This window comes from Microtus ochrogaster, unplaced genomic scaffold, assembly GCF_000317375.1.
Source record: "Microtus ochrogaster isolate Prairie Vole_2 unplaced genomic scaffold, MicOch1.0 UNK1, whole genome shotgun sequence".
NCBI classification, from domain to species: Eukaryota; Metazoa; Chordata; class Mammalia; order Rodentia; family Cricetidae; genus Microtus; species Microtus ochrogaster.
In genome coordinates, this window is record NW_004949099.1 from 5829836 (window position 1) to 5852742 (window position 22907).

Consider the following 22907-nt stretch of genomic DNA (forward strand, 5'->3'; position numbering starts at 1 on the left):
AGAGGAAAGGGGGACCAGCAAGTATTGGCCCCACACCAGAAGCCCTGCTAGAATGGCCTCCGGCCTCCCCTCACTGTGCTCACACTCCTCACAGCCCTGTGGTTTCCTTTCTTCAGGGCTGATGGTTCCTCCCCACTCAGGAGACCTGCCCCAGTGACTGGGCAGTGATCTGCTCCCTCCCTGTCTCCTGGCTCTGCCTCACTTATTGCTGGTGTTGGTTTTCATTCGCATACACAGCATAAAGGGCTCTGCTGTGACCACTCTTACCCCATGGCTCTCTCTGTCCCCTCCCCCTCCCACTAGTCTCTTCTCTCCCCTTAGAGTTCCTCTCCTGTTTCCACATCATACAGATCTAGAATCTACAATGCCAGCATTTCCTAAAAATGATGTAATTTCATTCTTCTTTTAAAGATATCATCATCATCATTGAGACTATGTAGTCCTGGCTGGTCTGGAACTCTCTATTGTATAAGTTAACTTGATTCGGGAAATAACCAGGCCAGCTTAAAGATAAACAATTATATTTTTACTTATTATAAGGGGAAACTCACACCACAAGAATGGGAAGTCCAAGTTCCGCTGTGTCCCGTGTGGGAATCACCCAGAGAGAGCGAGCACCTGGTTCGTCCCAGTTTTTCTTCCTGGGCTCCAGGTAGCTACACCTTAACTAGGTTCCACTTCTTTTTTCTTTTATTTATTTATTTATTTATTATGTATACAACATTCCTTCCATGTATGTTTGTATGCCAGAAGAGGGCACCAGATCTCCTTATAGATGGTTGTGAGCCACCATGTGGTTGCTGGGAATTGAACTCAGGACCTCTGGAAGAGCAATCAGTGCTCTTAACCTCTAAGCCATCTCTCCAGCCCTAGGTTCCACTTCTTAAAGATGATTGGTTAACAAAGCTTCCCCCATCACTCCATGTAGACCAGGCTGGCATCAAACCCAGAGATCAACCTGACTATGCTTCCCTCCCAAATGCTAGGATTAAAGGCATGTACCACCATGCCTGGCCAAAAGTGTGTGTGTGTGTGTGTGTGTGTGTGTGTGTGTGTGTGTGTGTGTGTGTGTGTGTGTGTGGTGCTGGTGGTTGAAATGAGAATGGCCCTCATAAGTTCATATATTTAAATACTTGATCCCCAGGTGGTGGAACTGTTTGGCAAGGATTAGGAAATTAGGCCTTGTTGGAGATGGTGTGTCCCTGGGAGTGGGCACTGAAGTTTCAAAAGCTCATTCCATTCCCAGTTAGCACAAGTGCTGTCTCTCTCTCTCTCTCTCTCTCTCTCTCTCTCTCTCTCTCTCTGAAGCAAATATAAGCTCTCATCTCCCGTTTGCCCCATGCTTGCCTGCCTGCCGCCATGTTCCCTGCCACAGTGGTCATGGACTCCAAGCCTATGGAACCTTGAGCCCCAGTCAAATGTTTTCTTTTATAAGTTTCCTTGGTCACTGGTGATTTATCACAGCAAAAGAAAAGTATCGAAGACCCCGTGGAAGCCAGAAGAGGGTGATGGATCTACTAGAGCTGGAGTTAGGGTAGTTGTGAGCTACCCGACAGGATGCTGGGAACAGAACTCCAGTCCCTCCACTGGGAAAGGACACACGGTTAACTGCTGAACCATCTCTCCAGCCTGCATTTTCATTCTTTACATTTGAACAAGACTCAGCTGTATATGCTGACCAGCCTGTCTTTAGCCTCTCCTCTGGTCATGCACACCTAGGCAGGCCGTGGATCTTGGTCGTTACGCAAATGCTTCCATTATGGTCATCTCATGACCTCTCGTGAGTGTGCACATGCTTTTGTTAACCCAATGGGCAGAGTCCCAGTGTGTCCCATTCAGCAGTGAACCATCAGGGCCTATGGCAGTATGGTTGCCACTCAGAGAGACAGCCATAAGTATCACCAAACCCCTCTAGGCCAACAACACCCATTTCACAGATGAAGACAGCAGTTACTCCAAGAAATCTAGTGACTTTTCTGAGGCAGAGGGAGAGTCAGGCCTCTGACTCATCCTGTGCCTGCTCCCCCACCCTTCCTAGACTGCTTTGGACTCTAGAGTAGCAGTTCTGGTTTTAGAGCTGGCTCTCAGCTCCAGGAAGAGCAGGGGAGAGCTATCTGGAGGAGGGAGCAGGCAGGGGGAGGCGGGCAAACAGATCAATGCTTTCAGTCCTGGGCCCCTCATGGTCTGACCCTCTGGAATGGCTCCTACAGTCTTGCAGTCCAGTCCAACTCAGCACAGGATGGCAGAGCTTCAATGGTAGTTGAGCCCTGAGGCTCATGTATTAATATCTTGGTTGCTGTTGATGAGGCTTTGGATGGTGAATTGTGAAGGCCCTGGCTCAATAGTGAATTCATCCATCAGTGGACCCCTGACACCATAGTGTTATGGAAACAAGGAGGGGAGGGCCTGGGTGGAGGATGTGGGTCCCTGGAGGCACCCCCTTGAGGATTATGCCTGGCCACCGTCCCTCCCATCTCTTCCCTCCCTGGCTGTCAGGAGGTGAGCAGTTTTGCCTCACCAGGTCCTTCAGCCAGGACGTTGCCTCCTCTCAAGCACAAAATCAATGGGGTCAGCTGATCGGACTGAAGCCTCTGGACCTGTGTGAGTCAAACGAATTTGATCACAACAGCAAAAACCAGACTAACACAGACACTCACCACTTCCAGGACAGTCTGGTCAGGTCCTGCCCTCCTCCAGGGGAAGCAGGAGGCCCTGGTCTTCACTTAGCTGAGCTGGGGATGGAAGGGCCTGTGCCACGCCTGAGGAGTCTGAGCCAGGAAGGTGAGTCTAAAGCAGAGTCCCCAGCTCCCACCTGGGCCACTCTCCAAAGGCAGAGGCAGCCTCTGTGCTGTGCGGCCGGCTGCCTCCGTGCCTGGGTGCGGGTTGGAGTGGGACATGGGGATATTTTATTTATGTGTTGTGCATATTTATTAGGAAGAGGTAAATAAATTAGCTGCTTGCCATCTGCACCACAGCCCACGCTGAGTTCCTTCCCTCCTCTGCCCCCGGCAGCTACGCAAGCTGCAACAGCAGAGCTGGCAACTGTGGCAAGAGGGGGCGGCTGTCGAGTGGGACCTCTTCCACGGTGCACACAGCCCTGGAATGAGAATCTCTGAAGTAGAAGCTACTGGCCAACACCTGATCCAGGTATCCATCCACATAACAGCGCTGAAAAAGCCGAGGACTGTCATCCTCGCTGTAGAGACTCCGAGAAGGCTACTCAACTCGCCTAGAGTCACACGGCAGGTAAGTGGAAGAAATGAGGCCAAGAAAAGGAAGGCCCAAAGCCCTGGGCAGTATGCCAGAAGAAGGCGGGGCCCAACACTAACACTGTGAACCTATACTAGTTCCTTAGTTGTCCTGGCTATTTCTCTGTTGAGAGGAAAAATAAAACCTGATAGAGCAGACGCCAAGGCCGTGTGAAGAGCCAGAGTCCCCTCAAATCCCAGGTGACCTTCTAGCCCACTGTGTAGCTCTTCCCACCTCCAAGGGCCATTCAGTCCCAGCATTGCGCCAGGCTTGCTGGATGCTGAACTTCTCGAAGCCTCAGCTTCCCCCTCTGTGAAATGGAACGGCACCTTGGGAAAAACACAAAACCTCTAAACAAACAGGCCTCGTGCATGTGAAACTCTTGAAAACACACATCAACCAAAGACAATGGGCTAGGAGAGGAAGCATATGCTGCAGAGCCCAGAGAGGGACTGCCACTGGTCCAGCGCCACACAGTGTTTGGAACCCTCGGGAGTGCAGACTGCCTGCCTCCCAGGCTATAAGCACTGAGTCTAGCCTGTCCCAGAGCAGCCAGAACTGAATCTTTGATGAAGCACCATAAATCTCCCTGGAATCACGCCTGCCCTCAGCCCACAGGCCCTGCCTGGCTGCCTCTGCCTTCCTGCAGGGCCTTTTCATTAAATTAAATGTGGTGAACCACGGCAATTGCTTTTGATTGTTCCCAAGGGGCCACTTTCCACCTCCCTCCAGGGTACCTACAGGCAGGAGCTGAGGCAGGGCTCACTCACACCCTCCAGCCAACAAGACAAAGATCTTGTTCAAGGTAAGAGCAGTTTTCAAGATGTCTGACTCAACATTCTGGAGTGGACTCCCGAGAGCCCCGATAGGTGCCTGTCATCTCTACAGCTATGGGAGACAGGACTGGCTGTGTTTCGCTGGGACAGGTCAATTCAAATGCAGTTCTGTGGGCATCCTCGGACTGAGGGAAATGGGGAAAGGGACCAAAAACATACGAACCCACCCTGCCACAAGGCACCTGTTGGAGGAAGCCCTGTGAGTCAGTCACATCAAGAAGGCGGGTTAGACTTAAAGGACCATAAAGTAGCCTGGGGTAGCCATGTGCAGCACACAGACCTCAGCCCTGCCTTCCCTCATAGGCAGTTACGGCAGCTGCTCTTAGGTACCAATGGCATGGGTGGCCCCACTGTCACGTTGGCTCAATCCCAGCCCTCAGTGTGTTCCTCCAGGATCGCACTGCTGTTCCCTTTGAGGAAGTGGACGGTCCATCAGTGAAGGGGAAACAGGTGGGAGGTGACAGCCAAGCCATCAGATCACATGGCAGTGCCTGTTAGAACCCTGCAGAAGTTTGCATCATGGAACTCAGCCCTGCCTTTAGCTCGGGGGCCTCATCCCCTGCTTCCTAGCTCACTCTGCAGCTCACTAGAACACATGGTGGCCTCATTCCTCCATCCTGCAAACACCCAGCTATACATACTTGCTACAGGACTGGGCCACCATTGCTCCTACTGCTGGAAATCATCCTCCCTCCAGTCTTCCCTAAGCTGGTGACAGCACAAATGTCACCCTCTCTGACAGACCACCTTCCCTGTCTTGGAGCAGCTCTTTTCCCTCTGAGAAGACATATTCATTGCCCTCCCCCCCCCCCACCGCCCAGCTCACTTGCCTTGCTCTACAAGGGCAGAGGCTCAGTTTATTCCTGCACCCAGGCCAGGTCAGCTGAGCAGTAGGAGGGTGGCCCAAATGCAGGGTGGGAGAGGCAACAAGTGTCCTGGTGACAGATCTGCAACCTTCCCTCCCTGTTTAAGGGAGCGAGGGGTCCATTCCCACAGAGGAAGGGGAGGCCACATAGGAGGAGAGGGAGAGATGGCCTAGAACATGAGGAACAATGCTCCTGGAGGTTATGTGGCCATTAAAAAATGACAAGTACAAGAATTAACATCTGTGGGAAAGTTGCAAGGAGCCACATGCCACGCGGTTCTCACGGCTTTTATAAGCAAGACTGGAAACAACCTCAGTGCCCAGCTGTAGGGAGGCTGGTAAATAAGCCATGCCCGGTATGGTCACCCAATGGGGCACACTACAACAAGAAGGGTTTTTAATAACCCAGGAACATGCTGACCTTGGGAAGCCTGTAAAAGCACAGCAAACATCAGAGGGCTGTGTGTGGTGTGACAGAGACACACACAGTACCCGCTAGAGTGCCCAGGGAGCACTGGGTCTTTATTGTCACAAGGGTCTTCAGTAACAGCAGTCACATTCCAAATCTGAAAGACTGATTTTTTTTTAAATATTAGCCCAAGGTCAGAGACTCAGGCACCCACCTGTCCTGTGGGAAATGGCCATGGCAGCCACTCTTGTTTGCTGATTTCTTTTCATTATTTACAAGATTTAACTACCCAGCAAACCCCTTGCAAGACGATCTTTCCTTTTTTATTAGAAAGAGAAGAGAAAGCCATGCTGCTGGCCTGCAAGATGGAATCAGGCGAACCTCTTTGCTTCCTGAGTCTCCAGCTCCTCAGCTGTATACAAGGCATTAGTTAGTTTCTCCTGACTATGATAAAATTCCTGAGGCTATTGATCTTATAAAAAGATCCATTTTAGCTCACAGTTCTGGGAGTAAAGCCTTAGGAGCCTCATCCTTTGCTACAAAGTCCCAAAGCCGTAGAGATCATGTGACATATGGGTGTGGGTGTGGATGTTCTCTTTCTTGGAAAGTCACTAGGATTTAATCATGGACTCGCTACCCAAATGATCTTTTTCTGTTTTTACATTTTGAAGATTGCTGGGTGATGGTGGTGCACGGCCTTAATCCCAGCACTCGGGAGGCAAAGGCAGGGCAGACGGATCTCTGTGAGTTCGAGACCAGCCTGGTCTACAGAGCGAGTTCCAGGACAGGCTCCAAAGCTACAGAGAAACCCTGTCTCGAAAAACCAAAAAAAAAAAAAAAAAAGATTATCTTGTGTATGTACGTGTCTATGTGCGAGTATGAGGACGTGTGTGCGAATGCCCTCAGAACCGGAAGGTATCGGATTCCCTGGAGCTGTAGTGACATGAATCACGTGGATGTATAAACTGAGGGTTTTGACAGTAGATGTGTAAACTGAGGACATGAATGCTCCAAGCCTTGGTTGAGGGGAAGGTTTTTATTGTAGCTAGGAGGGAGAGAACTGTCAAAGGCATCTGGAATAGCAGGACAGTAGGACATGAACATGGCCAGCAGGCTGGACTTAACCATGAGAGGGGTAGGCGAGAGAGAAGAGATGAGGGTGTGGGCAAAGAAGACCAAGAGGGAGGTGCAGGAGAGGAAGACAAAAGAGGAGAACCAAGAGAGTGCATGACTGAAATGGCAGGGTTATATAGAGATGAGAAGCAGGGGAAGGGAAGCCCATGAGCTAGAGAAGTTCAGGGTAGGGGTGGGGTGAGGAGAACTAAGCAGTGCCAGGGTAGCTGTGATACTGAGAAAACCTGAAGGTCAGCGTGTGCTTTGCATGCTAAGAGGCACCACAGTTAGCCACTTGTCCTGTTTCTTTTGGACCTGACAATGGATGCTGGGACATCAATGTCCCGAGTCCTCTGCAAGAGCAGGATATGAACTTTACTACTGAGTCATCCCCTGCCAGCCCCATCCTCCACCTTCTAAGATCCCCGGTCCAGCAGGTAGGCAAGGAATGGTCCCCCAATGTTTTTGGCTTTAAATCCTCACCTGTAAAAGATATCTGTGATGCTTCCACCGTCCCATGTGTATGTTATGTTATTAATTAGCCACATACCCCTTCATAGTGTGTCATGGATAACGCACAGGATCAGACAAGAAAATAAAATGCCAATAGAAGCTTTTGATATTCCTTTTTTGCCTTCCTTCTGTCACAGATGTCCGCCCCCCTCCCCAACCCTAGTAGACTAGCTGAGCCTGTGTATTCCTACTGGCAGGGGACACCAATTTCTTCATCACTGCTATGGTCCCAGCAAATGGCTGGCTCTTGACTCAGAGTTGGCCGGCATGGTGACCTGACTTTAATCCTAACATCTGGAAAACAGAAGCAGGCAGATCTCTGTGTTTGAGGCCAGCCTGGACTCCACAGCAAGTTCCAGAGCAGTCAGTGCTATATAGTGAGACCCTGTCTCAAAACGTCAAAAACCAAAAACCAGTCATTCCACGTGAGGTCTGTGGCTCAGCTGGTTTCACTTAAAAGGAAGAAAACAACTGAAGGACTCACTCAGAGGACCCCCGGCCACCGCTCCTTCCCCTCAGTACCGCACTTCCCCTCCTAGAACCCAGGAGAGTCAAACTGAGAGGCTTCTGAGGGTGGTCTTAAGTGCTGTCTGGTGTGGTCTTCCAGGATCCCTTTGCATCACTAGGGGGAAGCGGCCATAGCCTGATGAATTACAGCCTGGTCCAGCCTCCCAGTGAAATACTGTTGCCCTGCCCCTGCCGCCTGCCACCCAAGACGTTATTACCAACCCCAAGCAGGTACTCTATACTCTGATATCAATCTGGAATCCAGACCTCTACACAGAAGGCTAGCTGTAAATCTCAAACTGCAGGGTCTCTGGCAGGGAAGCATCATGGGAGAATTCATCCCTCACCCTGGGATAAATTACCTCCAAGGACAGGAGGAGGAAGCAGTTCACAAGGATGGCTGTTTGGATGGCTCTCTGCCTGATAGGATTCCCCAGTTCTTGGGGTTAGAGAAAGCCCAGCAGGAAGTCCCAGTGCCTTACACACCAGCCCATTTCACTGCCTGCATCCCCTGCTCCCAGCCTGAGGTCCCTACCTTGCTGAGCAACTAGTCAAAGGGGATCCACGGTCACTTGCTAACCAAGGCCACTGAATGGCAGGAGAGTCCTCTTCCTACCAAACAAGTCACTCTTAGGAGGCAGGATAACCTAACAGACTGTCACTGGGTGTATCAGCCACCATCCAGGGCAGCTCCCTGCCCAGGAAAGTTGGCCAACACAGAACGGACTCAGACTCCATGTTCTTTTTGTGTCGCATTTTGGTTTGGTTATTTTTTTTTTTGTATTAACAGGTTTTTTTAGTTTGTTTTGATTTTCATTTTTTTGTTGTTTTGTTGGGTTTTTTTTTTTGTATTAATAGGTTATTTTAGTTTGTTTTGGGCAAATAGGGAGGAGGGCCTGATCTAGGAAGAGATGGTGGATGGGAAAGAATATGATCAAAATACAGCATATAAAAACAATTTTTAAATAAAAATTTTAAAAAATGAAAAGAGGCAGTGTAAGGTTGAATAGCCTTTCGAGAGCTGTGTGGTACTGGGTGCTGGTGGTTCTGTTGCTTAAGCCAGGGAGGGATGCAGTTGGTCACCCATGGCCTCTCAAAGATGCACTCGCTCATGGGTTTTCTTTCTTTGTTTGTTTTGAGACAGGATTTCTCTATGGGGCCCTGACTGTCCTGGAACTCACTGTGTGGACCAAGCTGGTTTCAAACTCACAGAGATCCACCTGCCTCCTACCAAGTGCTGAGATTAAAGGTGTGCACCACCACGCCAATCCCAAAGGTGCACTCTCTTGCTTTAGCCAGTCTCTGGGCACAGCAGATCTTACAGCAGAGTATAGAAGCATGGGCTGGCATGGCAGCATTGATGGAAAAATAGGGCAAGAAAGTATCAGCAGTGGCTTACTGAGGTAAAGAGATGTTCTGAAAGGCATGCTAGAAATGCTTTACTGTGGTTCCCCAGCATTGGAGAGGTAAGGACATGGTTCTGGACAGAGCATTATGTCACAGCAACTGGACAAGTAACTAAGACACATAGAAACAGATCTCCTCATCCCATCCCCTGTGCTAGACAGTTCTCTAGAATACTTAGGAAAGTAAGTGAGGGCCAAAGGATGTCAGTATTTTCTAGATTAGCAGGTAATTGTCCAATCCCCTCCAACATGGTTCTACTGACTGTAATGCCAATACCTGCTTCCCCCAGGTGTTGCCAACACTAGGTACTGTGAATTTGTATGTTGATACTGTGCTGGGGCTATCAAGATGGTTCAGTGGGTAAAGGTCCTTGCCACCTAACAATGCAAGCCAGATGACCTATGTTCCTCTCCTGGAACCCATGTAAAGGCAGAAGGCAGGAACTGACTCCCCAAAGTCATCCTCTGGCCTACACGTGTGCTTTGGCATGTGTACCTACACAACAATAAGTAAAGCTTTTAAATACTATTATGGAGTTAGAGATGGTTCGTTCAGTGGTTAAGAACACCACTGGCTGTTCTTGCAGAGGACCCAAGTTCAGTTCCAAAACTCACATGGTGACTCACAATTGCAAGTAGCTCCAGTTCTGGGGGATCTGATGCCCTCTCCTGGTCTCTGAGGGCACTGTATGCACATGGTACACAGACATACCTGCAGTCAAAACCCTTACACACATAAATAAAACCTTTAAAAAATAAGCCTTTAAGAAAATTGTTGTTATGCTATTTTCTCTGAGTGTCTCCCCCGTGCTACCATAACAACTACCAAAGATGATGTAGTGGCCATCTTTCTTCTTTGCCCTGGCCATCTGCATTTCTCCATATTGCTGCTAATAACTCCCCCCTACAGATTTCACTACTGCCTAGATTTTTATCTCTTTCCACCAAAGGATTCTTTCTGCACTCAAGATATTATCCTCTCCTCTACCAGTGTCCTGTTCCAAAAACACTTCTTCCTGGCCTAGGGGGCAGCCTGAACCTTGTGAGTGGCTTCTTGGGTCATAAAATGCCTTTTAACCTTTGTTGGTTCCTTCCCCCCCCCCCCCAGTTTGTTTCCCTTGTGGAATTGGCCTTTGGGGGGGGTCTCTATTTCTGACGTGAGATGTCCTTCTGTACACTGCAAATATGTATTGCTTTTATTGGCTGATGAATAAATCTGCCTTGGCCTATGTCAAGGCAGAATATAGCTAGGTGGGAAGCCAAACTGAATAAAGAAAAAGGAAGCAAAATCGAGAGAGATGCCCAGAGACACCAAGGAAGCAAGATATAAGGTAACAAGCCATGAGCTTCTGGTTAAAAATATAAACTGATAGAAATGGGTTAATTTAAATGCAAGAGCTAACCAGACATAAGCCTGAGCCATTGGCCAAACTTTTATCATTAATGTAAGCCTCAGAGTGGTTATTCGGGAACTGGCAAGTGAGGGAGAAACCCTTGGTCACGTATTTCCTCAGCTGATAATAAATTGACAACTCAGTCTGGCAAGGCATAGAGAATGTGAATAAGGCCCCGCAAGTGCTGCTGTTAATTTGGCTCTTCAGTGTTCCCCCTAAGTCTGCTTGCCTCCCCGACCCCCAGCAAAAGACGGAAGCTTTCTGGCGATGCCACTCTCCCACCTGTACACATGTCAAATGTCTGAGAAAGACGGAAGTCCAAATTCCTCTAGTGTGTTGTTGGCTGAGCTGGTGAGAGGAGGCTGACAGGGCTGGGTAGGGAGTGTGGTAAAATTCCTCCCTATGGACAGCAGGAGTGTAAGCTCAAAGACAGGCGCCATGTCTTTCAAGCGGTGTGAAATCTCTCCTCCCTTTTAAAGTTAATAACTGATCTATCAAGCCACAGAGAGTCAAACAAGTCTCACGTTACAGCCAGCATCACCAGTTTTGCGCTTCTGGCCTGGTGAATCACCGTCTGTTTACAGGGTCCAGCCAGAGGTATGATTCCCTGTCCTGGGATAAAGCTCTACAAACCACAGTCCTGGGGAGGGGAACGTTCCTCAAGCTAGGAAAGGTCCTCTAGGACAGGATGCTCATTTCCAAAGGACACCTTGGTGAAAGCAGTGTGGTGCAAAGCAAACCCTGGGCCCTGAAGCCTGGGTTCAGGTCCACATCCTCATTTTATGCACCCTTGCAAGTCACTCAACCTTTCTGTCTCAGTTTCCTCATCTGAAAAATAGGACTAAAAATAGTGCCTACCTCAGCCAGGTATGATGTTGCATGCTTGTAATCTCAGCACTTGGAAGGCAGAGGCAGGAGAATTGGGAGTCCAAGGCCAGCTACACAATGGGACCCTGTCTCAGGAAACCAAAGCCTGAGGATGTTGCCAAGTGGTGGTTCACTTGGCTGCCGCATGCAAAACCCTGGCTTCCATCCCAGCACTGCCAAGAAAACCAAACGAGTTCTTGCTTCGTAGGGTTGCTATGAAAACTAATAGTTAATCTGCAAAGCACACAGAGTGTGGCATGCAGCACATGCGGGAGTCACTCCTGCTTAGCCTCCCCTCACCTGGTCCCTGATCCGGGGTCAACAGACATCACCTTCTCCTCCCACCACCAGATTGGTCTGTGATTTCCAAACGATTTCCTCTTCTGCTTTATTTCTCTGCATCCACATGCCATCTCCTTGTGGAAGGTTATCTGCTCAGTTTTCCTGGGGAGGAAACTGAGGCCTGATGGGCAAGCCAAGTAACCGTAGGAGCTATGTGGCCCATGGAATTCTTTTTTGTTTTTATTTCTTTTGGGATATTTTTATTTTTTTTTTTCATAAAAGACAAGGGGTTTCTGTCTGGGATTATTTTAATTAGTTTTTTTTTAAAAAAGTATCAGGGGCTGGAGAGATGGCTCAGCGATTAAGAGCATTGGCTGCTCTTGCAGAGGACTTGGGTTTGATTCACAGAACCTGTATCAGGCAGCTTACAACTGCCTGTAACTCCAGCTCCAGGGGGTCCCAGGCCTCTGACCTCCATGGGCACCAGCACTCATGTGTATACAGATGTACACACACAGAGAAAGGTTTTTTTATTGATTATAAATTTTAAAGATGGTAGGACATGACTTTATCCCATTGCAATAGGAAAGAACGCATTGATTGGTCTCTGGCCCCCAATCTTGTGGCCCTGGGGACCGGGAGGATATTTGGACCTCTACTCTGCTCTCCTGAGTTAGGCTCTGACTTCTCCCCTCTCCCACCTTCACCTTCCTAGCTCCTCACCACTCCTCTGCCTGGAGAATGTTCATACTCCCACTTTACAGAGAAGACAGGGCGCTCAGAGGCAAAGTCATCAAATGTAGTCACACAGCTTAGGGACAACTGCTGGGACTGAAATCAGCCCCACGGGGTAGTCTGGAACAGAGGTTTGAGCAGGAGTAGATCTGGGGAGGGAGCTGCACAAGGCTGGGAAGAGAACACTCAGATAAACAGGGATGCCCAGACAGGTGGTCTCCCTCATCTGGCTTCACTGTCTGTCTGCCTTCCCTAGGGGCATCACGTCACAGGAAGAGTGTGAGAAAGGGTTGCCTAGACCGTGGCTCACAACAGGTGCTCCCTGGAGACGGTCCCTCTGTCTTCTGTCTTGTGGGTTGTTACGGAGCAGCTGAGTATCTCACAGGATAGAGGACAGATGTGATGGTGGCTGGCATGATACATGCCAGATGTATCATGATACATACATGATAGAGCGGAAGGTGAGTAACAGAAGTCGGCCCCTCTGGGGGCTGCAGGGAGAGAGTTGCAGAGGTGAAGGGCTGCTGTCTTAGATGGGTGGTCGGGGAAGGGACAGTTGCACAGATTCAAGGAAGGTATGGGAGAAGAGTGGAAGGTCAGTCTGATGAAGGTGACAGAGAGTGCAGAAGCCCCAGACTCCCTTCATTCCTCTATATGGACTCCTGTCTTGTCTCTGAGAATGTCCAGGTCCCAGGAATGCTGTCTAAACAGTGGGAGCCACCCAGATGTGCCGTTCAAATAGAGCCCATCAGACAGCCTGAGGAGATGGCATGCAAAGCAAAGAACTGGGGCGAAGGCGAGGACTGGAAGGTGTCACTATGCTATATAATCTTAGCTGCCCTGAGGTTTCATATGTAGATCAGGCTGCCTTGAAACCACAGAGGTTTGCTTCCATTTGCCTCCCAAGCACTGGGAATAAAGGCATGCACCACCATGCTGGCTCTACAGGAAGAAATTTTTTGTTATTGTTCTCATTAAACATAAGAAAGAGGCTGAGACGTCTCATTCTGGGCACATGAAAACTTGAGCTTAGGACAGAGGAGCAGGGAACATGAGAAGACTTTGGTGCCTTCCTTCATGGCCTCATCACTTGCCGGGTCTGAAGCACACCCTGGGAGAAGAGATGGACAGGGCTAACCTTCTGTGGCCTTACAGCTGACTTCCCTTTTGTTTTCTTTTGTCTGTTTGAGTTGTTTAAATGATTGCCCACTCCCACCCCTGACTGCTACGGGAAGATGGCCCACAGCTTTGTCCCCCTAACACCTTTCTAAGCAGAATATGGCTCTTATGCCCCTTTGCTCACAATGTACAAGAAAAAAAATGTTCTAAAGACGGGGGAGCGGGGAAGAAAAGCCCAATCACAGCTTCACACCACCCAGCGGGCCAGGTGGAGGCGGGGCAGCCACTCACTGACATCACCCGCCTCGTCATGGGAAATAACTTCCGCCGTTCAAAGCCTTATTTGCATTTTTGGAGGCCCAAGGAGGCATTTAAAATCAGCTTGTGTGTTGACATTGCAGTTATTAAAACCAAACAAAAGATCCCTTCCAGAGTCTGGCTAGTTCTTCTTAAATTTATCGGGTCCCTGCTACCTGATTTAAAGCCCTGAGCAGATGTTTCACAGCGGGACGTCCATCAGCTCCAGATGCCGCTTTGTTCAAGCTGAGTGCATGGCACGCACTGGCAGCCACACTCATGCGGAGGGCCTGGGGCAGTGAGCATCCGCGGCTCTCTCCGGCATTTGGCATGCCCACAAGGACCATTTGTAACCTCTGCCTGCGGGTCTGACAGAGAGATGAGCAGCAGGAGTGAGTAGCCAATCACATTCCGTCCTATCATCTTTCCCGTTGTCTCCTAGGTAACCGACACAGGGACACATCAGCTAGCTGGGTACCACAGGACACAGGCGTGTGCGTGTATACGCACTTGCATGCCATCCTAACAGCCTGTAACGCCAGACACTTGGCACGCGCCTGTCAGCACCCTGGACAGCTCCCGGAGCCGCCCCGGGCCTATTGTAGCAGCAGCCTCTACTCTCACTGCTTTCCCACATCTGCCCGGTACTGTGTCAAATATGCTTGGGATGTCTCTCCAAGCTGCTATTCACACTACTGAGGATCCTACTTATCGGTGTAGTCAGTCCAAACCCTGGGTTAAGTCCTCCCAAGGCTCTCACCAAAAAGTCCCTGCCATACGGGCTAGACACTTGGAATCTCAAGATCTCTCCCTCTTGCCTCCTTTCCTGTCTTCAAGTCACACTGTCCAACATGCACGACCCCCGAACAGCCATGCTTCTCTGCGCCTGCAAACAACCCAACTCACTGATGCTCTGCTCTGGGCCTGGCGGGACTTTCTTATTCTTTAAGCAACCGAAGTCACCTTCCTTGATCACATGTGCCCTGCCTGAAGAAATCCCTTCCCTAGGACTTTGCAGTACATCTCCCTGACAAGTCAGCTCATTTCAAGGAAGATTCTGAAGCTGTCCCTTCCACTCTGACTTGAGCACTTCTTTATCTGTCCCTGTCTTTGTTCATGGTGGGACCTGTCACACACACAGAACAGGGCTCTGGACAGACTGGCTGCTTCATGCCCCATCTCTTTGGAGAAGGTGGAGTGTGATGACTTCTGATAACTCCCTGGCTAACATTTCAAAACTCTGTCAGAGAGCAGGAAGCACCAGCAAAGGGGCAACCCAAATTAGGGCAACATGGGGAAGATGCTGGTGGTACACAGCTGAGCATCTCAATGGGCTACAGGGCTTCTTCTCGTCTCTCAGTACCATCCTCCAAGCACTGGCCACCTTACATGTCTGTTGTCTAGAAAACTGGAGCAACTTTCAGCTAAAGACTAACTTTTATTTTTCTAAACACACAGCCACTGCCTCGTGTGTGTTTGCGTGCGTGCGTGTGTGTGTGTGTGTGTGTATGTGTGTGTGTGCGTGGGGGGAGTCTTTCATGAAGCATTTGCTGCAATGAATGGAAAAGAACGTGTCACTGTCTGTAGGAGCATGAAGGTCAGGGTGAAGGTTCACTGGAACAGAGAGAGAGAGAGAACGAGATAGAGAGAGAACGAGAGAGAGAGAGAGAGAGAGAGAGAGAGAGAGAGAGAGAGAGAAGCACCTTGAAGCAATAATCACAGAATGCTCCCTGCAACTGCATGGCCATGTGTTTCCCTCTTCCAAGAACTTGGTTGCTACTCCAGGTTCAAAAAATGGTGCTGAGTAGTCCTGTCACTTTAAGTCAATCTCTTAGCGCAAGGCAGTGGATCAAGTAGCCATACCATAGATACAGCCCTGTGGATTCCGCAACCACCCCCCCCCCGCGCGCCCAAAAAATAGTAGCAATGGAAAGCCTTGCACAAAATCCACACTGGGTCCCAAGCTCTCTACCGATTGTGTGTGTTTCCCCAAATCTAAGGTCAGGTCAGCTGCATCCATCAGGAAGGAAGACCGATTCTGTGCTGGTCCCTACACTAGGACAGGACAGCAGGGACTCTTCATAATACCTGAAGGATGGGATGGGAAAACTTAAGTTCCAAAACAGGATGGAGAGCTTACTGAGCATGCAGGAGTTCAATGCTTAGCATTGCAAAAAAGAAAGGGGGTGATTAGCATGTCCAAGGTCACACAGTTGGCACTTAGAGAAGCTGTCATGGTTAGCTTCATCTGTCAATTTGTCACAAGCCTAGAGTCACCTGGAAAAGGGAATCTCCATGAAGGAATCGCCTCTATTGGCATGTCTGTGAGGAAGTTCTTGACTCCTAATGTTGGAGGGCCCAGACACTGTGAGCAGTAGTCTCCCTAGGCAGGTGGGCCTGGACTATATCGGCCAAGTAAACATGAGCCAGGGAACAAGCCGAGGAGTAGTCCACGGTCTCTTTCAGTTCCTGCCTCCAGATTCCTGCCTTGAGCTCCTGCCCAGGCTTCCCACTATAAAGGACTCTACCCTATACGCAAAATAAACTCTTCCCTCCTCTAGTTGCTTTTGGTTATTGTGTTTATCACAGCAATAGCTCAGCAAACTAGGAGAGCAGTATCAGACAGACTTGAGTCTGGTCCCCAAGCCTGCTCCTCTTCCCCAAGGCTTTACTTTACCCGGCATGGTACCCAGAGGAGTCAGTCTCGTTCAGAACATCCCTTTGTCTGGATAAAGCTCCTCTCTGATAGATGCCAGGGGCCCTGTCTCTGTATTTCTTCTGTTTTCAACTTAGCTGGCCGCCCACCACTCGGCCTTTTGTCCAGTGGGACCCACATCTCAGAGCCTCTCATCAGTGGCAGGCCCACAGGGACCAGTTTTCCTGCAGTCCAGAGATTTTTATCTCCTTAAAATAGTAATTTCCTGCCTGGAGATGGCTGCACCAGGCACCCTCTGTTGGAGTGCTGAGGTCAAGGATCAATCCCAGTGAAGATTTTCCAGGAAATACTCAAAGGCTTAGTTCTGCCTGTCACCAAGGGAGTGGCCTTCGTCCATCCCTTGGTGATGGAATCCATGGCAGGCAAAGCTGTCGCAGGTGTCTGTGACCCCCATCCCTCCCTGGTGTCACAGGCCTCATCTGCACCCCATATCCTACTATCCACCTGTACATACATGCACATCCCTGTACTTGTACCTGTGCACACCTGCCATGTGAGTCATGCCACAGGCCTATGTGTGCACATAGACCAGGAGGACTGAACAAGAGAGACCAGGACATTACAGCTGCCCACTTCACAGCTGGCTCTGGGGAATGTGTCTGGTCAGGACTGAGACCTCAGAATGAGGATAACCTAGTCAAAGTGTCTCTTGTTTCCAGAAAGCCCCTATCTGTCTAAAGGTGGCTGATGTGCACCCGACTGAGCTAGAATTCCTTCTTGGTTTGCTGACTCCCTGAGGGAGTTTCATACTTCCAGCTGACTTCCCTATGTGTCCCCTCCTCTGCCTTAGGAAGAAACTGCCCTTCTGCGTCCCGAAGGTACCCAGGTCTGCAGTTCAGCTTCGGAGTGCTAGGCCGGTAAGTATCAAAGGTACCAACTCAGGCTTGATGTGGGGGGGGGGGGTCTAAGCAGAACAGATAAGCAGCCCAGTTCCCCAGGCCCACTCCTCCTTCCACAAACATCAGAAATTGATCCTTTCCCATGAGACTGTACAAGACTCAACTTGGGGGCCGAAAGCCACTTAAAGCTTTTGGGTCTCATAGATTTAAGTTCACATTCCAACTATCCTCACTTCCAGGCTGTGTGACCTTGGGAACGGGCTTCACCTCTCTGAGGCCATTCTCACCTGTAAAGTGGAAAGGATCACAGCGCCCCCGAGAGGTGGTTGTGAAGGTTAAAGGTAGGGGCAGGTATGAAGCGGTGCCCCTGTCACCCAGTGTCGCCCACAAATGTGAGCTATAGGGGGTTGGGGGGTGGTAGCTGCCTTCTGCCTTTCTTGGTCCGGGACTCTCGGTCCTAGCAATTCCTAATTAGCATCAAACCCAAACTTTGCTTGGCGGTGACAACCCGGCGCGTGTCCTCCCACTGCCGCCTCACCCTCAGCCTCTACCCTGCGGGCCGTGCAGACAACAGGTAAGGGGAGGGGCAGTCTGGAGGTGACGCGACGCAGTGCTGCGGCAGGGGAATCCCGGCAGGGACCCTCATCGGTGCCAGTCTCTTTGTAACTTGGGAGGCTGCGAGCTCCGGGTGCGCGCAGCGCCGCAGGCCGGGAGTGCGCAGGAAAGTTGGGTGCCGAGCTCTGAGGGATCGGGGTCCCTGCGCTCCGGCCCCGTGGGCGGCGCGGAGGAGGAGGCACGTGGCGGTTAATGGCCCTTCTCCGCTGCGGCTGTGCGCACCGCGGTCCTGTCGCGCTCTGTGCAAAACGCGCGTCCCGCGGTGACCCTCCGGCCCCAGGGACGTCCTGCCCCTCCGCACCCGCGTCCTACCTTCGTCCGGCAGCCGCTGCAGGCAGAGCGCGAGGTTCCTGCGCCAGCCCCGCATCCCCGCAGCCACCGGGCGGCTCCACCCGGCCTTGCCCCTCCGGGCCGGGCGCAGCGCAGCGCTCCGGAGGCCGCGGGCCCAGCGCGCGGGGCATGGGCGGCCGGCTTCGTAGATGCCGCCGGCTTCGCTCCGGTTTCCGTGCCCGCCCGCGGCTGAGCAGCGGCTCCCCGAGAGCGCGCGCTTTCCCGGCGGGGGCGGGGTGGAGCGACGCGGCGCGGCGCGGGAGTCGGGCGGGAGGGGCACCCGGAGGAGGAGGGCCTCGCACCCGCAACCTGCCAGCACCAGCCTCCCGCCCCAGCACTCGGCACTCAAGAATTCATGAATGAACGAATGTGTGGGGGGATGTATGCCTATATGCATGAATGAATGAATGGATCAGTAAGTAAAGGAATGAAGAGATGAACGCAAGGATGAATGAATGATTGCATCATGAATAAATGAATGAAAGAGTAAACAAATGAATGCATGGGAGAATAAATGCATGCATGCATGAGGAATGAATGGGTTTGGTCAGAAATGAATGATGCTCGGTGGAATGAATGAATAAATGAATAGATGGGTGAATGAATGAACTAGTGGGTAAGTGGACTGAAGGGGTGTGAATAAATGACTGAATAAATGAATGAGATAAAAAATAATCAATGAGGAAATTAATGAAGGGAATAAATGGCTGACTGCTAAATGAATCAATGCCTGAGACCTGGCTCCTTTCTGCTCTAGAAGGAAGCCTGAGACTTGCATCTTGTAAGGCCAGAGAGGTTCAGGAAGGGTAGGACATGTCTGAAGTTTGCCAAGGCTGGATGGGGCGCGGTGTGTGGAGTGGTTAGGGTGACTGCTAGGTTTGACTCTGTACCTAGGGATGGCTCTACTCAGCCACGTTGGAGGCAGTTGAGCTCAGCCCGGCTCAGCTCTGAGGGACAGCTGTACATCCTCAGGGGACCCGAAGGATACAAGAGGGTCTCTCTGGTCAGCAGAGAGGGGGCCTGCATAGAGCAGCCTATCCCAGCGAGTGATGGGAAGGGGAGCAGCCTCTGTCACCTGGAAACTGTGTGGTCTGTGGGGAAATCGCAAATCTGAGAACACCATAATGCCCCAGCAGTCAGGTCAGGCTAGTGCCAGGAGTTAGCATTCTTGAAGGCAACTCCATGGTAGAAGCAGGAGCTTGATCCTATCAGCCCAGCCATTTAAACTTTGGCCCTCAGAAGTATTGCCTTCAGAAGAGTGTGATGCCTGATCCTCAACCTGCTGTAATTGGCCCCATTTAGCAAACGAAGATGCCAGGGCTCAGAAAGGTTAAGCACACTGCCCAAGGCCACACAGCCAGAAGCTAACAGAACTGGCATTTAAATCCAGGTCTGCAAAACCCCAAGGTTCCCCAGTCGGCACAACCCACAAAGTCTGACACATATGTTTGTCATTTGTTTGTGCCCCTAACAAACCTTAACTGATCTCATCACAGACTGGTATTCATGTTGAACCATTAGTCACTTCAGTCAGAAGGCCTGAGGCAGAGTCAGAGAGGAAGAGATCAGCCGGACTCAAGTTTGCAAAGTGAACTCCAGAACTAGGCCTAAGGGCTGTGCACCCGAAAAGGAAGTGAGTCTCCCTGTAGTGGGAGAGCGGTTCCTCCCATCTGTGCCCAGAATGGTGGTCCCTATGGCTAGCATGCCAAAGTGCCACAGTGGATGGGGAGGATTTGCTGATGGGGGAGGTAAAGAGCCCCACACTTGGACGGTCCCCAGAAGAGGCCAGGACACTCAGGGTGCTGTATGGTTGGCAGTGGCAGGGTGCAGGAACAGCCTGTGTGGGAAGGGTCTTCGGGGACCTATTGGCTGAATGGGTCACTGTGTGTCATATCAAACAGCCATTTCGTCATGGTTATGCATTCTGTAGGTAGGAATGTGGGCACAGAGGACATGTAAGAATTCTACAAAGATATAAAAGGTAGGGCAGGGTGCAGAGTGGATGACAACTGGGGTCCTCTGGAGGCTTCCTTGCTGGTTCCTGGCATCTGCAACTTGAGCAGGAACGGGTCTTTGAAGGTGGCTTGAGGGGGCACTGCTCCCTCCCCAATTTGGGAGATAGGCTAGTCAGCTTTCTGTTACTCCAACAGAAGTCTTCAACTTCTCAAGAGAACATGTTGGTTTTGACTCACAGGTTTGGAGGGTTCAGCCATGATCATCTGGCCAGGCTGCTTTGGGCCTATGGTGATACACATCTTAGCAGATGCTCTCAGGGTTAGGAAGGAAGAGAACGAAAAGCAGGAAGCAAGACCCAGATTAGCCCCTACAAGATTATGCTTCTAATGACCTGAAGGCCTCTGGACTCCATCCCTTTGAAGTCTTTCCACTTCCCATGAATGCCACTCTGGGGACCAAGCCTTTAAAATGCATGTCAAGATGCAAATGACAGCAGGGTAGTAATACACGAATGGCCCCTGAGTTAGGACTGGCCGACTCAGGACTTCTTGACTTGGCAATGCTGTGAAAACAACATATATTACTCTGAAAAAAAAAAAAAGTAACCTATTTTGCTCTTTTCTCTGGACAGCCATAAGTGGTAAGGTACTCAGTCTATGTCAGTCCCAACCCTGAGGGGAGCGACCTGACATCTGCAGTAAGCTGCAGCTGAGCTATGATGGGCCACAGGCCAGTGGTGTTCCAGGTGCTCTCAACCTAGGATACTTTTGACTTAAAGTAGGGTGCTGTGAATAGAACCCCACTGCATACACATAGTAATGGGGGCAGAAAGAAGAGCAGCTCGGGATAGCTAGAAACATCTCAATCCTTGGGGTTATTGACATCAGTTGCACTCAGAGGAACAGAAATGGAAGGAAAAGTAATGGGGCAATGTGCCACCTGTCCTTCAAACTGGGACGTGGCCTCTGGTGACTTTCTAATTGGCTTCAGTCGTTTCCTCTGTAAAAGAGGGTAAAGTCACCCCTGTCTGCAAGTGTTGGCATAAGTTCACGTGAATAAAACATCTGCTGCCGGCCTTATAGAGAAGACACTACGGAAGTGTGAGGTACCAGGAAGAACAGTAGCCACAGGGAGAAGGCTGTCAGTAGCCAGCTGATCAAAAAGCCTGTTTAGCTGGCTGTTACCACCTCAGTGGCACTCCAACCCATGCAGCTGGCATGCATGCTACACAGCACACATCCACATCCTACATAACCTAGGCTTCTGAGCAGGTAGGTCCCCCAGCATGTCCCTGCCAGAAGGATGGTGACAGCCACATGACTTGCTGCAGACAGGAACCAGACCAAGGCCATTTCCAAGAGGGTACAGACCCTTGGCCCAGACTGGCTTCCAGGCCTTCCGGCCAAGGTTCCCTGGGGAGACAAGGAAGGGACATGGCTTTGGTGGCCAGAGCAGTGCGTTAGAGCTCTAAACTCTGACGGCAGTTTGGGGGATATGTCAGCTTTTGGTGGGGGTAGAGAGAATTAGGCCTGGGGACGGAGTTGGAGGGGGCTGAGGCAAAACACCAGGACAGAGAAAGGCTAGTTATCTTTTTCTAATGTAAAAATCAAATGAGAAGCTCTTCTTGTATTATACATGGATTGATAACAGCGTATGTGTTCAGTTTATAGCCATGTGCATATTTTGGGGTGTGTACTCCCAAACCTTTTTACCCACAAAAGACCCGGAAGTTTAGAGAACCCTGGGCAAAAGCAATCACCCAGCACAGGCCGGCCTTCTGGGTGAGTATACCTGCAGTCAGCACTAAGAGTTGCTCTGCAATTACTGCAGGACCCAGCAGGCTCCCGGCAGCCTTTGTGTTCTCACTGCAGCTCCTGTACAAGGCACCACATGGAACTGAGTGTGGCCCGGCCTTCCCATTGTTCCTAGCTGTTCTTCATTCTTTGCTGGCGATTGCCACCACACAGTTGGTATTCTACATGCTTGTATGCCCTTGGCCTTCTGCAACATAATCCAGATCTTAGTGTTGGTCTAACTGGGGACAGTGCTGAGCCTTCAAAAGAGTGAAGGCTCTGTAGTCACATAACTGGGACTCATACAATTGCTTCATAATTCACCATGTGGACGCTTATTGAGCACCTACTAAGTGTGAGCTACCATCTTCCATGCTAGAGTACATCGGTGACTGGACCAGAGCTTTTGCTCTCATGAACTAGCATGCAGACAGATAAGCTCACCTGCTACACAAACCCAGACTGCATCCCGCTGAGCCTCAGTTTACCCACCTTGGAAGTAGAGCTCATAGCTCCCCCTTCTCCAACCTAGCAGTATGGCTCTGACTAAAGTAGGTAAGAGGTTGGTTGGTAACATTTGCAGAGGCATTCCGTGTGCCCAGATCTGTAGGCGGCATAATAACCAGGCTAGCTTAATATGAAACAGCAAATTTTTTTTTTTTTTTTTTTTTTTTTGGTTTTTCGAGACAGGGTTTCTCTGTGGCTTTGGAGCCTGTCCTGGAACTAGCTCTGTAGACCAGACTGGTCTCGAACTCACAGAGATCCGCCTGCCTCTGCCTCCCGAGTGCTGGGATTAAAGGCGTGCGCCACCATCGCCCGGCTGAAACAGCAAATTTTAATGAAGGAATAGCTTACAACACCAGGGATCCAGCAAAGAGCAGGAGATACAAAAAAGAGAGACCAGAGGGGCTCATGTCGCCAGATTTATATGTAAACATTAGCCTGAGGTGAACACGCCCCCCCATTGGGCGGAGTTTCCCCTACATCTCCCCTTTTTGTCTAAATAAGACAGAACTAAACCAAATACAACTATATACAATAGTAACAAATAATAAATATAACAAAC

General features: G+C 50.4%; 1 protein-coding gene across 4 annotated transcripts in view; it reads right to left on the minus strand.

Moving 5' to 3' along the window:
- Window positions 1-18330, minus strand: part of Grip2 (glutamate receptor interacting protein 2) — an 81746-nt gene extending 63416 nt beyond the window's left edge. For all 4 annotated transcript variants that reach the window (XM_026788172.1, XM_013353061.2, XM_026788171.1 and 1 more), the window contains exon 1: window positions 18075-18330. In XM_026788172.1, coding sequence (XP_026643973.1) covers window positions 18075-18129 — 55 coding nt within the window. In that variant the 5' untranslated portion in view covers window positions 18130-18330. The remainder of the gene's footprint in view (window positions 1-18074) is intronic.
- Window positions 18331-22907: the final 4577 nt, after the last annotated feature.